This window comes from Panthera pardus, unplaced genomic scaffold (genome assembly GCF_024362965.1).
Source record: "Panthera pardus isolate Hobbes unplaced genomic scaffold, ASM2436296v1 HiC_scaffold_11, whole genome shotgun sequence".
In the NCBI taxonomy this organism is placed as follows: Eukaryota; Metazoa; Chordata; class Mammalia; order Carnivora; family Felidae; genus Panthera; species Panthera pardus.
In genome coordinates this window covers 87,234,959-87,250,995 of record NW_026526666.1, presented here as the reverse complement: position 1 = coordinate 87,250,995, position 16,037 = coordinate 87,234,959, and the positions used below count along the sequence as shown (strand labels likewise).

The following is a 16,037-nucleotide window of genomic DNA, read 5'->3' as shown; positions in this document are numbered from 1 at the left end:
CTCGGCCACCTCACTCCCGGCCATCTCACTCCCGGCCTCCTCACTCCCGGCCACCTCACTCCCGGCCACCTCACTCTTGGCCCCCTCACTCCCGGCCACCTCACTCACAGCCTCCTCACTCCCGGCCACCTCAATCCCGGCCACCTCACTCCAGGGCCAACTCACTCCCGGCCACCTCACTCCCGGCCACCTCACTCCCGGCCTCCTCACTCTTGGCACCTCGCTCCCGGCCACCTCACTCACGGCCACCTCACTCCCGACCACCTCACTCCCGGCCTCCTCAGTCCCGGCCACCTCACTCTCGGCCACCTCACTCTCGGCCACCTCACTCCTGGCCACCTCACTCTCAGCCACCTCTATCCCGGGAACCTCACTCACGGCCACCTCACTCTCAGCCACCTCACTCCCGGCCACCTCACTCCCGGCCACCTCACTCTCGGCCACCTCTATCCCGGGAACCTCACTCACGGCCACCTCACTCACGGCCTGCTCACTCCCGGCCACCTCACTCACGGCCACCTCACTCCCGACCACCTCACTCTCGGCCACCTCACTCCCGGCCACCTCTATCCCAGGAACCACACTCACGGCCACCTCACTCTCAGCCACCTCACTCCCGGCCACCTCACTCTTGGCCCCCCTCACTCCCGGCCACCTCACTCACAGCCTCCTCACTCCCGGCCACCTCAATCCCGGCCACCTCACTCCAGGGCCACCTCACTCCCGGCCAACTCACTCCCGGCCTCCTCACTCCCGGCCTCCTCACTCCCGGCCTCCTCACTCCCGGCCTCCTCACTCCCGGCCACCTCACTCCCGGCCTCCTTCACTCCCGGCCAACTCACTCTCGGCCACCTCACTCCCGGCCACCTCAATCCCGGCCACCTCACTCCCGGCCACCTCACTCCCGGCCTCCTCACTCTCGGCCACCTCACTCCCGGCCTCCTCACTCTCGGCCTCCTCACTCCCGGCCACCTCACTCCCGGCCTCCTCACTCACGGCCACCTCACTCCCGGCCACCTCACTCACGGCCACCTCACTCCCGACCACCTCACTCCCGGCCACCTCACGCCGGGCCAACTCTATCCCGGGAACCTCACTCACGGCCACCTCACTCTCGGTCACCTCACTCCCGGCCACCTCACTCTTGGCCCCCTCACTCCCGGCCACCTCACTCACAGCCTCCTCACTCCCGGCCACCTCAATCCCGGCCACCTCACTCCAGGGCCACCACACTCCCGGCCACCTCACTCCCGGCCTCCTCACTCCCGGCCTCCTCACTCCCGGCCTCCTCACTCCCGGCCACCTCAGTCCCGGCCTCCTTCACTCCCGGCCACCTCACTCCAGGCCTCCTCACTCCCGGCCACCTCACTCCCGGCCACCTCAATCCCGGCCACCTCACTCCCGGCCACCTCACTCCCGGCCTCCTCACTCTCGGCCACCTCACTCTCGGCCACCTCAATCTCGGCCACCTTACTCCTGGCCACCTCATTCCCGGCCTCCTTCACTCCCGGCCACCTCACTCTCGGCCTCCTCACTCCCGGCCTCCTCACTCCCGGCCTCCTCACTCCCGGCCTCCTCACTCCCGGCCTCCTCACTCCCGGCCACCTCAGTCCCGGCCTCCTTCACTCCCGGCCACCTCACTCCAGGCCTCCTCACTCCCGGCCACCTCACTCCCGGCCACCTCAATCCCGGCCACCTCACTCCCGGCCACCTCACTCCCGGCCTCCTCACTCTCGGCCACCTCACTCTCGGCCACCTCAATCTCGGCCACCTTACTCCTGGCCACCTCATTCCCGGCCTCCTTCACTCCCGGCCACCTCACTCTCGGCCACCTCCCTCCCGGCCACCTCACCCACGGCCACCTCATTCTCGGACACCTCACTCCCAGCCACCTCGCTCCCGCCTCCGCATACTTGGTCACCTCATTCTCGGTCACCTCACTCCCGGCCACCTCACTCCCGGCCACCTCACTCTCGGCCACCTCACTCACGGCCACCTCACTCACGGCCACCTTAATCCCGGCCACCTCACTCACGGCCACCTTACTCCCGGCCACCTCACTCACAGCCTCCTCACTCCCGGCCTCCTCACTCCCGGCCTCCTCACTCCCGGCCACCTCACTCCTGGCCTCCTTCACTCCCGGCCACCTCACTCTCGGCCACCTCAATCCCGGCCACCTCACTCCCGGCCTCCTCACTCCCGGCCACCTCACTCCCCGCCACCTCAATCCCGGCCACCTCACTCCCGGCCACCTCACTCCCGGCCTCCTCACTCTCCGCCACCTCACTCTCGGCCACCTCAATCCCGGCCACCTCACTCCTGGCCACCTCACTCCCGGCCTCCTTCACTCCCGGCCACCTCACTCTCGGCCACCTCCCTCCCGGCCACCTCACCCACGGCCACCTCATTCTCGGACACCTCACTCCCAGCCACCTCGCTCCCCGCCTCCGCATACTTGGTCACCTCATTCTCGGTCACCTCACTCCCGGCCACCTCACTCCCGGCCACCTCACTCTCGGCCACCTCACTCACGGCCACCTCACTCACGGCCACCTCAATCCCGGCCACCTCACTCACGGCCACCTTACTCCCGGCCACCTCACTCCCGGCCACCTCACTCCCGGCCTCCTCACTCCCGGCCACCTCACTCCCGGGCCTCCTTCACTCCCGGCCACCTCACTCTCGGCCACCTCACTCACGGCCACCTCAATCCTGGCCACCTCACTCACGGCCACCTTACTCCCGGCCACCTCACTCCCGGCCACCTCACTCCCGGCCTCCTTCACTCCCGGCCACCTCACTCACGGCCACCTCACTCACGGCCACCTCAATCCCGGCCACCTCACTCACGGCCACCTTACTCCCGGCCACCTCACTCCCGGCCACCTCACTCCCGGCCTCCTCACTCCCGGCCACCTCACTCCCGGCCTCCTCACTCCCGGCCACCTCAATCCCGGGCACCTCACTCCCGGCCACCTCACTCCCAGCCTCCTTCACTCCCGGCCACCTCACTCTCGGCCACCTCCCTCCCGGCCACCTCACCCACGGCCACCTCATTCTCGGACACCTCAATCCCAGCCACCTCGCTCCCCGCCTCCGCATACTTGGTAACCTCATTCTCGGTCACCTCACTCCCGGCCACCTCACTCCCGGCCACCTCACTCGCGGCCACCTCAGTCTCGGCTACCTCACTCCCGGCCACCTCACTCCCGGCCTCCTCACTCCCGGCCACCTCACTCCCGGCCACCTCACTCCCGGCCACCTCACTCCCGGCCACCTCACTCCCGGCCATCTCACCCTCGGCCCCCTCAATCCCGGCCACCTCACTCACGGCCACCTCACTCCCGACCACCTCACTCCCGACCACCTCACTCCCGGCCTCCTCAGTCCCGGCCACCTCACCCTCGGCCACCTCACTCTCGGCCACATCACTCCCGGCCACCTCACTCTCGGCCACCTCTATCCCGGGAACCTCACTCACGGCCACCTCACTCTCGGCCACCTCACTCCCGGCCACCTCACTCCCGGCCACCTCACTCTCGGCCACCTCACTCCCGACCACCTCACTCACAGCCTCCTCACTCCCGGCCACCTCACTCCCGGCCTCCTTCACTCCCGGCCACCTCACTCTCGGCCACCTCACTCTCGGCAACCTCTATCACGGGAACCTCACTCACGGCCACCTCACTCCCGGCCACCTCACTCCCGGCCACCTCACTCACAGCCTCCTCACTCCCGGTCTCCTCACTCCCGGCCACCTCATTCCCGGCCTCCTTCACTCCCGGCCTCCTCACTCTCGGCCTCCTCACTCCCGGCCACCTCACTCCCGGCCTCCTTCACTCCCGGCCACCTCACTCTCGGCCACCTCAATCCCGGCCACCTCACTCACGGCCTCCTCACTCCGGGCCACCTCACTCCCGGCCACCTCACTCCCGGCCACCTCACTCCCGGCCTCCTCACTCCCGGCCACCTCACTCCCGGCCTCCTCACTCCCGGCCACCTCACTCCCGGCCACCTCACTCCCGGCCACCTCAACCTCGGCCCCCTCAATCCCGGCCACCTCACTCCCGGCCACCTCACTCCCGGCCACCTCACTCCCGGCCTCCTCACTCCCGGCCTCCTCACTCCCGGCCTCCTCACTCCCGGCCACCTCACTCCCGGCCTCCTCACTCACGGCCACCTCACTCTCGGCCACCTCACTCACGGCCACCTCACTCCCGAGCACCTCACTCTCGGCCACCTCACTCCCGGCCACCTCTATCCCGGGAACCTCACTCACGGCCACCTCACTCTCGGCCACCTCACTCACGGCCACTTCACTCACGGCCACCTCACACCTGGCCACCTCACACCTGGCCACCTCACTCCCGGCCTCCTTCACTCCCGGCCACCTCACTCTCGGCCACCTCATCCCTGCCACCTCACTCTCGGCCACCTCACTCACGGCCTCCTTCACTCCCGGCCACCTCTCTCCCGGCCACCTCACTCCCGGCCTCCTTCACTCCCGGCCACCTCTCTCCCGGCCACCTCACTCCCGGACTCCTTCACTCCTGGCCTCCTCACTCTCGGCCACCTCACTCCCGGCCTCCTCACTCTTGGCCACCTCACTCCCGGCCTCCTCACTCTTGGCCTCCTCACTCCCGGCCTCCTCACTCCCGGCCACCTCACTCACGGCCACCTCACTCCCGACCACCTCACTCTCGGCCACCTCACTCCCGGCCACCTCTATCCCGGGAAACTCACTCACGGCCACCTCACTATCGGCCACCTCACTCCCGGCCACCTTACTCTTGGCCCCCTCACTCCCGGCCTCCTCACTCCCGGCCACCTCAATCCCGGCCACCTCACTCCAGGGCCACCTCACTCCCAGCCACCTCACTCCCGGCCTCCTCACTCCCGGCCTCCTCACTCCCGGCCTCCTCACTCCCGGCCACCTCACTCCCGGCCTCCTTCACTCCTGGCCACCTCACTCTCGGCCACCTCAATCCCGGCCACCTCAATCCCGGCCTCCTCACTCCCGGCCACCTCACTCCCGGCCACCTCACTCTCGGCCACCTCACTCTCGGCCACCTCAATCCCGGCCACCTCACTCCCGGCCACCTCACTCCCGGCCTCCTTCACTCCCGGCCACCTCACTCTCGACCACCTCCCTCCCGGCCACCTCACCCACGGCCACCTCATTCTTGGACACCTCACTCCCGGCCACCTCACTCTTGGCCCCCTCACTCCCGGCCACCTCACTCACAGCCTCCTTACTCCCGGCCACCTCACTCCAGGGCCACCTCACTCCCGGCCACCTCAACCTCGGCCCCCTCAATCCCGGCCACCTCACTCCCGGCCACCTCACTCCCGGCCTCCTCACTCCCGGCCACCTCACTCCCGGCCTCCTCACTCACGGCCACCTCATTCTCGGCCACCTCACTCACGGCCACCTCACTCCCGACCACCTCACTCTCGGCCACCTCACTCCCGGCCACCTCTATCCCGGGAACCTCACTCACGGCCACCTCACTCTCGGCCACCTCACTCACGGCCACTTCACTCACGGCCACCTCACACCTGGCCACCTCACACCTGGCCACCTCACTCCCGGCCTCCTTCACTCCCGGCCACCTCACTCTCGGCCACCTCATCCCTGCCACCTCACTCTCGGCCACCTCACTCACGGCCTCCTTCACTCCCGGCCACCTCTCTCCCGGCCACCTCACTCCCGGCCTCCTCACTCCCGGCCTCCTCACTCCCGGCCACCTCACTCCCGGCCACCTCACTCCCGGCCACCTCACTCCCGGCCATCTCACCCTCGGCCCCCTCAATCCCGGCCACCTCACTCCCGGCCACCTCACTCCCGACCACCTCACTCCCGACCACCTCACTCCCGGCCTCCTCAGTCCCGGCCACCTCACCCTCGGCCACCTCACTCTCGGCCACATCACTCCCGGCCACCTCACTCTCGGCCACCTCTATCCCGGGAACCTCACTCACGGCCACCTCACTCTCGGCCACCTCACTCCCGGCCACCTCACTCCCGGCCACCTCACTCTCGGCCACCTCACTCCCGACCACCTCACTCACAGCCTCCTCACTCCCGGCCACCTCACTCCCGGCCTCCTCACTCCCGGCCACCTCACTCCCGGCCACCTCACTCCCGGCCATCTCACCCTCGGCCCCCTCAATCCTGGCCACCTCACTCACGGCCACCTCACTCCCGACCACCTCACTCTCGGCCACCTCTATCCCGGGAACCTCACTCACGGCCACCTCACTCTCGGCCACCTCACTCCCGGCCACCTCACTCCCGGCCACCTCACTCTCGGCAACCTCTATCCCGGGAACCTCACTCACGGCCACCTCACTCCCGGCCACCTCACTCCCGGCCACCTCACTCTCGGCAACCTCTATCCCGGGAACCTCACTCACGGCCACCTCACTCCCGGCCACCTCACTCCCGGTCTCCTCACTCCCGGCCACCTCACTCCCGGCCTCCTTCACTCCCGGCCTCCTCACTCTCGGCCACCTCACTCCCGGCCACCTCACTCCCGGCCTCCTTCACTCCCGGCCACCTCACTCTCGGCCACCTCAATCCCGGCCACCTCACTCACGGCCTCCTCACTCCCGGCCACCTCACTCCCGGCCACCTCACTCCCGGCCACCTCACTCCCGGCCTCCTCACTCCCGGCCACCTCAATCCCGGCCTCCTCACTCTCGGCCACCTCACTCCTGGCCACCTCACTCCCGGCCACCTCACCCTCGGCCCCCTCAATCCCGGCCACCTCACTCCCGGCCACCTCACTCCCGGCCACCTCACTCTCGGCCCCCTCAATCCCGGCCACCTCTATCCCGGGAACCTCACTCACGGCCACCTCACTCTCGGCCACCTCACTCCCGGCCACCTCACTCTTGGCCCCCTCACTCCCGGCCACCTCACTCACAGCCTCCTTACTCCCGGCCACCTCACTCCAGGGCCACCTCACTCCCGGCCACCTCACTCCCGGCCACCTCAACCTCGGCCCCCTCAATCCCGGCCACCTCACTCCCGGCCACCTCACTCCCGGCCACCTCACTCCCGGCCTCCTCACTCCCGGCCTCCTCACTCCCGTCCACCTCACTCCCGGCCTCCTCACTCACGGCCACCTCATTCTCGGCCACCTCACTCACGGCCACCTCACTCCCGACCACCTCACTCTCGGCCACCTCACTCCCGGCCACCTCTATCCCGGGAACCTCACTCACGGCCACCTCACTCTCGGCCACCTCACTCACGGCCACTTCACTCACGGCCACCTCACACCTGGCCACCTCACACCTGGCCACCTCACTCCCGGCCTCCTTCACTCCCGGCCACCTCACTCTCGGCCACCTCATCCCTGCCACCTCACTCTCGGCCACCTCACTCACGGCCTCCTTCACTCCCGGCCACCTCTCTCCCGGCCACCTCACTCCCGGCCTCCTCACTCTCGGCCACCTCAATCCCGGCCACCTCACTCCTGGCCACCTCACTCCCGGCCGCCTTCACTCCCGGCCACCTCACTCCCGGCCACCTCACTCCCGGCCTCCTCACTCCCGGCCTCCTTCACTCCCGGCCACCTCACTCTCGGCCACCTCAATCCCGGCCTCCTCACTCCCGGGCACCTCAATCCCGGCCACCTCACTCCCGGCCACCTCACTCCTGGCCACCTCACTCCCGGCCACCTCACTCCCGGCCACCTCACTCTAGGCCACCTCACTCTCAGCCACCTCAGTCTCGGCCACCTCACTCCCGGCCTCCTCACTCTCGTCCACCTCACTCTCGGTCACCTCACTCCCGGCCACCTCACTCCCGGCCTCCTCACTCTTGGCCACCTCACTCCCGGCCACCTCACTCACGGCCACCTCACTCCCGACCACCTCACTCCCGACCACCTCACTCCCGGCCTCCTCAGTCCCGGCCACCTCACTCTCGGCCACCTCACTCTCGGCCACATCACTCCCGGCCACCTCACTCCCGGCCACCTCACTCCCGGCCACCTCACTCTCGGCCACCTCTATCCCGGGAACCTCACTCCCGGCCACCTCACTCTCGGCCACCTCACTCCCGGCCACCTCACTCACAGCCTCCTCACTCCCGGCCACCTCACTCTCGGCCTCCTTCACTCCCGGCCACCTCACTCTCGGCCTCCTTCACTCCCGGCCACCTCACTCCCGGCCTCCTTCACTCCCGGCCACCTCACTCTCGGCCACCTCAATCCCGGCCACCTCACTCACGGCCTCCTCACTCCCGGCCACCTCACTCCCGGCCACCTCACTCCCGGCCACCTCACTCCTGTCCTCCTCACTCCCGGCCACCTCACTCCCGGCCACCTCACCCTTGGCCCCCTCAATCCCGGCCACCTCACTCTCGGCCACCTCACTCCCGGCCACCTCACTCCCGGCAACCTCACTCCCGGCCTCCTTCACTCCTGGCCACCTCACCCGGCCATCTCAATCCCGGCCACCTCACTCCAGGGCCACCTCACTCCCGGCCTCCTCACTCCCGGCCTCCTCACTCCCGGCCTCCTCACTCACGGCCTCCTCACTCCCGGCCACCTCACTCCCGGCCTCCTTCACTCCCTGCCACCTCACTCTCGGCCACCTCAATCCCGGCCACCTCACTCCCGGCCTCCTCACTCCCGGCCACCTCACTCCCGGCCACCTCAATCCCGGCCACCTCACTCCCGGCCACCTCACTCCCGGCCTCCTCACTCTCCGCCACCTCACTCTCGGCCACCTCAATCCCGGCCACCTCACTCCTGGCCACCTCACTCCCGGCCTCCTTCACTCCCGGCCACCTCACTTTCGGCCATTCCCTCCCGGCCACCTCACCCACGGCCACCTCATTCTCGGACACCTCAATCCCAGCCACCTCGCTCCCGCCTCCGCATACTTGGTCACCTCATTCTCGGTCACCTCACTCCCGGCCACCTCACTCCCGGCCACCTCACTCTCGGCCACCTCACTCACGGCCACCTCACTCACGGCCACCTCAATCCCGGCCACCTCACTCACGGCCACCTTACTCCCGGCCACCTCACTCCCGGCCACCTCACTCCCGGCCTCCTCACTCCCAGCCACCTCACTCCAGGTCACCTCACTCCCAGCCACCTGACTCCCGGCCACCTCACTCCCGGCCAACTCACTCACGGCCACCTCATTCTCGGTCACCTCACTCTCGGTCACCTCACTCCCGGCCTCCTCACTCTTGGCCACCTCACTCCCGGCCACCTCACTCACGGCCACCTCACTCCCGACCACCTCACTCCCGACCACCTCACTCCCGGCCTCCTCAGTCCCGGCCACCTCACTCTCGGCCACCTCACTCCCGGCCACCTCACTCCCGGCCACCTCACTCTCGGCCACCTCTATCCCGGGAACCTCACTCCCGGCCACCTCACTCTCGGCCACCTCACTCTCGGCCACCTCACTCACAGCCTCCTCACTCCCGGCCACCTCACTCTCAGCCTCCTTCACTCCCGGCCACCTCACTCTCGGCCACGTCTATCCCGGGAACCTCACTCACGGCCACCTCACTCTCAGCCACCTCAATTCCCGCCACCTCACTCCCGGTCTCCTCACTCCCGGCCACCTCACTCCCGGCCTCCTTCACTCCCGGCCACCTCACTCCCGGCCACCTCACTCTCGGCCACCTCTATCCCGGGAACCTCACTCTCGGCCACCTCTATCCTGGGAACCCCACTCACGGCCACCTCACTCTCAGCCACCTCAATCCCCGCCACCTCACTCCCGGTCTCCTCACTCCCGGCCACCTCACTCCCGGCCTCCTTCACTCCCGGCCACCTCACTCTCGGCCACGTCTATCCCGGGAACCCCACTCACGGCCACCTCACTCTCAGCCACCTCAATCCCCGCCACCTCACTCCCGGTCTCCTCACTCCCGGCCACCTCACTCCCGGCCTCCTTCACTCCCGGCCTCCTTCACTCCCGGCCACCTCACTCCCGGTCTCCTCACTCCCGGCCACCTCACTCCCGGCCACCTCACTCCCGGCCTCCTTCACTCCCGGCCTCCTTCACTCCCGGCCACCTCACTCCCGGTCTCCTCACTCCCGGCCACCTCACTCCCGGCCACCTCACTCCCGGCCACCTCACTCCCGGCCTCCTTCACTCCCCGCCACCTCACTCCCGGTCTCCTCACTCCCGGCCACCTCACTCCCGGCCACCTCACTCCCGGCCTCCTCACTCCCGGCCACCTCACTCCCGGCCACCTCACTCTAGGCCACCTCACTCTCAGCCACCTCAGTCTCGGCTACCTCACTCCCGGCCTCCTCACTCTCGGCCACCTCATTCTCGGCCACCTCACTCCCGGCCACCTCACTCCCGGCCACCTCACTCCCGGCCACCTCACCCTCGGCCCCCTCAATCCCGGCCACCTCACTCTCGGCCACCTCACTCCCGGCCACCTCACTCCGGGCAACCTCACTCCCGGCCTCCTTCACTCCTGGCCACCTCACCCGGCCATCTCAATCCCGGCCACCTCACTCCAGGGCCACCTCACTCCCGGCCTCCTCACTCCCGGCCTCCTCACTCCCGGCCTCCTCACTCACGGCCTCCTCACTCCCGGCCACCTCACTCCCGGCCTCCTTCACTCCCGGCCACCTCACTCTCGGCCACCTCAATCCCGGCCACCTCACTCCCGGCCTCCTCACTCCCGGCCACCTCACTCCCGGCCACCTCAATCCCGGCCACCTCACTCCCGGCCACCTCACTCCCGGCCTCCTCACTCTCCGCCACCTCACTCTCGGCCACCTCAATCCCGGCCACCTCACTCCTGGCCACCTCACTCCCGGCCTCCTTCACTCCCGGCCACCTCACTTTCGGCCACCTCCCTCCCGGCCACCTCACCCACGGCCACCTCATTCTCGGACACCTCAATCCCAGCCACCTCGCTCCCGCCTCCGCATACTTGGTCACCTCATTCTCGGTCACCTCACTCCCGGCCACCTCACTCCCGGCCACCTCACTCTCGGCCACCTCACTCACGGCCACCTCACTCACGGCCACCTCAATCCCGGCCACCTCACTCACGGCCACCTCACTCCCGGCCACCTCACTCCCGGCCACCTCACTCCCGGCCTCCTCACTCCCAGCCACCTCACTCCAGGTCACCTCACTCCCAGCCACCTGACTCCCGGCCACCTCACTCCCGGCCAACTCACTCACGGCCACCTCATTCTCGGTCACCTCACTCTCGGTCACCTCACTCCCGGCCACCTCACTCCCGGCCACCTCACTCCCGGCCTCCTCACTCCCGGACACATCACTCTCGGCCACCTCACTCCCGGGCACCTCACTCTCGGCCACCTCACTCCCGGCCAGCTCACTCCCGGCCACCTCACTCCCGGCCTCCTCACTCTCGGCCACCTCACTCTCGGTCACCTCACTCCTGGCCACCTCACTCCCGGCCTCCTCACTCTTGGCCACCTCACTCCCGGCCACCTCACTCACGGCCACCTCACTCCCGACCACCTCACTCCCGACCACCTCACTCCCGGCCTCCTCAGTCCCGGCCACCTCACTCTCGGCCACCTCACTCCCGGCCACCTCACTCCCGGCCACCTCACTCTCGGCCACCTCTATCCCGGGAACCTCACTCCCGGCCACCTCACTCTCGGCCACCTCACTCTCGGCCACCTCACTCACAGCCTCCTCACTCCCGGCCACCTCACTCTCAGCCTCCTTCACTCCCGGCCACCTCACTCTCGGCCACGTCTATCCCGGGAACCTCACTCACGGCCACCTCACTCTCAGCCACCTCAATTCCCGCCACCTCACTCCCGGTCTCCTCACTCCCGGCCACCTCACTCCCGGCCTCCTTCACTCCCGGCCACCTCACTCCCGGCCACCTCACTCTCGGCCACCTCTATCCCGGGAACCTCACTCTCGGCCACCTCTATCCTGGGAACCCCACTCACGGCCACCTCACTCTCAGCCACCTCAATCCCCGCCACCTCACTCCCGGTCTCCTCACTCCCGGCCACCTCACTCCCGGCCTCCTTCACTCCCGGCCACCTCACTCTCGGCCACGTCTATCCCGGGAACCCCACTCACGGCCACCTCACTCTCAGCCACCTCAATCCCCGCCACCTCACTCCCGGTCTCCTCACTCCCGGCCACCTCACTCCCGGCCTCCTTCACTCCCGGCCTCCTTCACTCCCGGCCACCTCACTCCCGGTCTCCTCACTCCCGGCCACCTCACTCCCGGCCACCTCACTCCCGGCCTCCTTCACTCCCGGCCTCCTTCACTCCCGGCCACCTCACTCCCGGTCTCCTCACTCCCGGCCACCTCACTCCTGGCCACCTCACTCCCGGCCACCTCACTCCCGGCCTCCTTCACTCCCCGCCACCTCACTCCCGGTCTCCTCACTCCCGGCCACCTCACTCCCGGCCACCTCACTCCCGGCCTCCTCACTCCCGGCCACCTCACTCCCGGCCACCTCACTCTAGGCCACCTCACTCTCAGCCACCTCAGTCTCGGCTACCTCACTCCCGGCCTCCTCACTCTCGGTCACCTCATTCTCGGCCACCTCACTCCCGGCCACCTCACTCCCGGCCACCTCACTCCCGGCCACCTCACCCTCGGCCCCCTCAATCCCGGCCACCTCACTCTCGGCCACCTCACTCCCGGCCACCTCACTCCCGGCCACCTCACTCCCGGCCTCCTTCACTCCTGGCCACCTCACCCGGCCATCTCAATCCCGGCCACCTCACTCCAGGGCCACCTCACTCCCGGCCTCCTCACTCCCGGCCTCCTCACTCCCGGCCTCCTCACTCACGGCCTCCTCACTCCCGGCCACCTCACTCCCGGCCTCCTTCACTCCCGGCCACCTCACTCTCGGCCACCTCAATCCCGGCCACCTCACTCCCGGCCTCCTCACTCCCGGCCACCTCACTCCCGGCCACCTCAATCCCGGCCACCTCACTCCCGGCCACCTCACTCCCGGCCTCCTCACTCTCCGCCACCTCACTCTCGGCCACCTCAATCCCGGCCACCTCACTCCTGGCCACCTCACTCCCGGCCTCCTTCACTCCCGGCCACCTCACTTTCGGCCACCTCCCTCCCGGCCACCTCACCCACGGCCACCTCATTCTCGGACACCTCAATCCCAGCCACCTCGCTCCCCGCCTCCGCATACTTGGTCACCTCATTCTCGGTCACCTCACTCCCAGCCACCTCACTCCCGGCCACCTCACTCTCGGCCACCTCACTCCCGGCCACCTCACTCCCGGCCACCTCACTCTCGGCCACCTCACTCACGGCCACCTTACTCCCGGCCACCTCACTCCCGGCCACCTCACTCCCGGCCTCCTCACTCCCAGCCACCTCACTCCAGGTCACCTCACTCCCAGCCACCTGACTCCCGGCCACCTCACTCCCGGCCAACTCACTCACGGCCACCTCATTCTCGGTCACCTCACTCTCGGTCACCTCACTCCCGGCCACCTCACTCCCGGCCACCTCACTCCCGGCCTCCTCACTCCCGGACACATCACTCTCGGCCACCTCACTCCCGGGCACCTCACTCTCGGCCACCTCACTCCCGGCCACCTCACTCCCGGCCACCTCACTCCCGGCCTCCTCACTCTCGGCCACCTCACTCTCGGTCACCTCACTCCCGGCCACCTCACTCCCGGCCTCCTCACTCTTGGCCACCTCACTCCCGGCCACCTCACTCACGGCCACCTCACTCCCGACCACCTCACTCCCGACCACCTCACTCCCGGCCTCCTCAGTCCCGGCCACCTCACTCCCGGCCACCTCACTCCCGGCCACCTCACTCTCGGCCACCTCTATCCCGGGAACCTCACTCCCGGCCACCTCACTCTCGGCCACCTCACTCTCGGCCACCTCACTCACAGCCTCCTCACTCCCGGCCACCTCACTCTCAGCCTCCTTCACTCCCGGCCACCTCACTCTCGGCCACGTCTATCCCGGGAACCTCACTCACGGCCACCTCACTCTCAGCCACCTCAATTCCCGCCACCTCACTCCCGGTCTCCTCACTCCCGGCCACCTCACTCCCGGCCTCCTTCACTCCCGGCCACCTCACTCCCGGCCACCTCACTCTCGGCCACCTCTATCCCGGGAACCTCACTCTCGGCCACCTCTATCCTGGGAACCCCACTCACGGCCACCTCACTCTCAGCCACCTCAATCCCCGCCACCTCACTCCCGGTCTCCTCACTCCCGGCCACCTCACTCCCGGCCTCCTTCACTCCCGGCCACCTCACTCTCGGCCACGTCTATCCCGGGAACCCCACTCACGGCCACCTCACTCTCAGCCACCTCAATCCCCGCCACCTCACTCCCGGTCTCCTCACTCCCGGCCACCTCACTCCCGGCCTCCTTCACTCCCGGCCTCCTTCATTCCCGGCCACCTCACTCCCGGTCTCCTCACTCCCGGCCACCTCACTCCCGGCCTCCTCACTCCCGGCCTCCTTCACTCCCGGCCTCCTTCACTCCCGGCCACCTCACTCCCGGTCTCCTCACTCCCGGCCACCTCACTCCCGGCCACCTCACTCCCGGCCTCCTTCACTCCCCGCCACCTCACTCCCGGTCTCCTCACTCCCGGCCACCTCACTCCCGGCCACCTCACTCCCGGCCTCCTCACTCCCGGCCACCTCACTCCCGGCCACCTCACTCTAGGCCACCTCACTCTCAGCCACCTCAGTCTCGGCTACCTCACTCCCGGCCTCCTCACTCTCGGCCACCTCATTCTCGGCCACCTCACTCCCGGCCACCTCACTCCCGGCCACCTCACTCCCGGCCACCTCACCCTCGGCCCCCTCAATCCCGGCCACCTCACTCTCGGCCACCTCACTCCCGGCCACCTCACTCCCGGCAACCTCACTCCCGGCAACCTCACTCTCGGCCACCTCACTCTCGGCCACCTCACTCTGGGCCACCTCAGTCCCGGCCTCCTCACTTCCGGCCTCCTCACTCCCGGCCTCCTCACTCCCGGCCTCCTCACTCCCGGCCACCTCACTCCCGGCCTCCTCACTCACGGCCACCTCACTCCCGGCCACCTCACTCACGGCCACCTCACTCCCGGCCACCTCACTCCCGGCCTCCTCAATCCCGGCCACCTCACTCCCGGCCATCTCACTCTCGGCCCCCTCAATCCCGGCCACCTCACTCCTGGCCACCTCACTCTCGGCCACCTCACTCCCGGCCACCTCACTCCCGGCCACCTCACTCCCGGCCACCTCACTCCCGGCCACCTCACTCTCGGCCACCTCACTCTCGACCACCTCACTCTCGACCACCTCACTCCTGGCTTCCTCACTCAGGGCCTCCTCACTCAGGGCCTCCTCACTCCCGGCCACCTCACTCCCGGCCACCTCAATCCCGGCCACCTCACTCCCGGCCACCTCACTCCCGGGACCTCACTCCCGGCCACCTCACTCCCGGCCACCTCACTCCCGGCCACCTCACTCCCGGCCACCTCGCTCTCGACACCTCACTCCCGGGACCTCACTCCCGGCCACCTCGCTCCAAGTCACTTCACACCCGGCCACCTCACTCCCGGCCTCCTCAGTCCCGGCCACCTCACTCTCGGCCACCTCACTCTCGGCCACCTCACTCCCGGCCACCTCACTCACGGCCACCTCACTCTCAGCCACCTCTATCCCGGGAACCTCACTCACGGCCACCTCACTCTCGGCCACCTCACTCCCGGCCACCTCACTCTTGGCCACCTCACTCTCGACCACCTCACCTACGGCCACCTCACTCCCGGCCTCCTCACTCTCGACCACCTCACTCCCGGCCACCTCACTCACGGCCACCTCACTCCCGGCCACCTCACTCTCGGCCACCTCACTCCCGGCCACCTCACTCCCAGCCACCTCACTCCCGGGACCTCACTGCCAGCCACCTCACTCTCGACCACCTCACTCCTGGCCACCTCACTCCCGGCCACCTCGCTCTCGACCACCTCACTCCCGGGACCTCACTCCCGGCCACCTCACTCCCGGCCACCTCACTCCTGGCCACCTCACTCCCGGGA

The 16,037-nt window shown here is 68.6% G+C and overlaps 1 protein-coding gene across 1 annotated transcript; it reads left to right on the top strand.

Moving 5' to 3' along the window:
- Positions 1–3,029: 3,029 nt before the first annotated feature.
- On the top strand, positions 3,030–15,366 carry LOC128775939 (uncharacterized; the record flags this gene model as incomplete). Its single annotated transcript, XM_053899170.1, has 4 exons — positions 3,030–3,107; positions 14,114–14,218; positions 15,254–15,290; positions 15,347–15,366. Coding segments are annotated over 4 exons (240 nt in total), but the record flags the coding sequence as incomplete, so codon positions are not given.
- Positions 15,367–16,037: the final 671 nt, after the last annotated feature.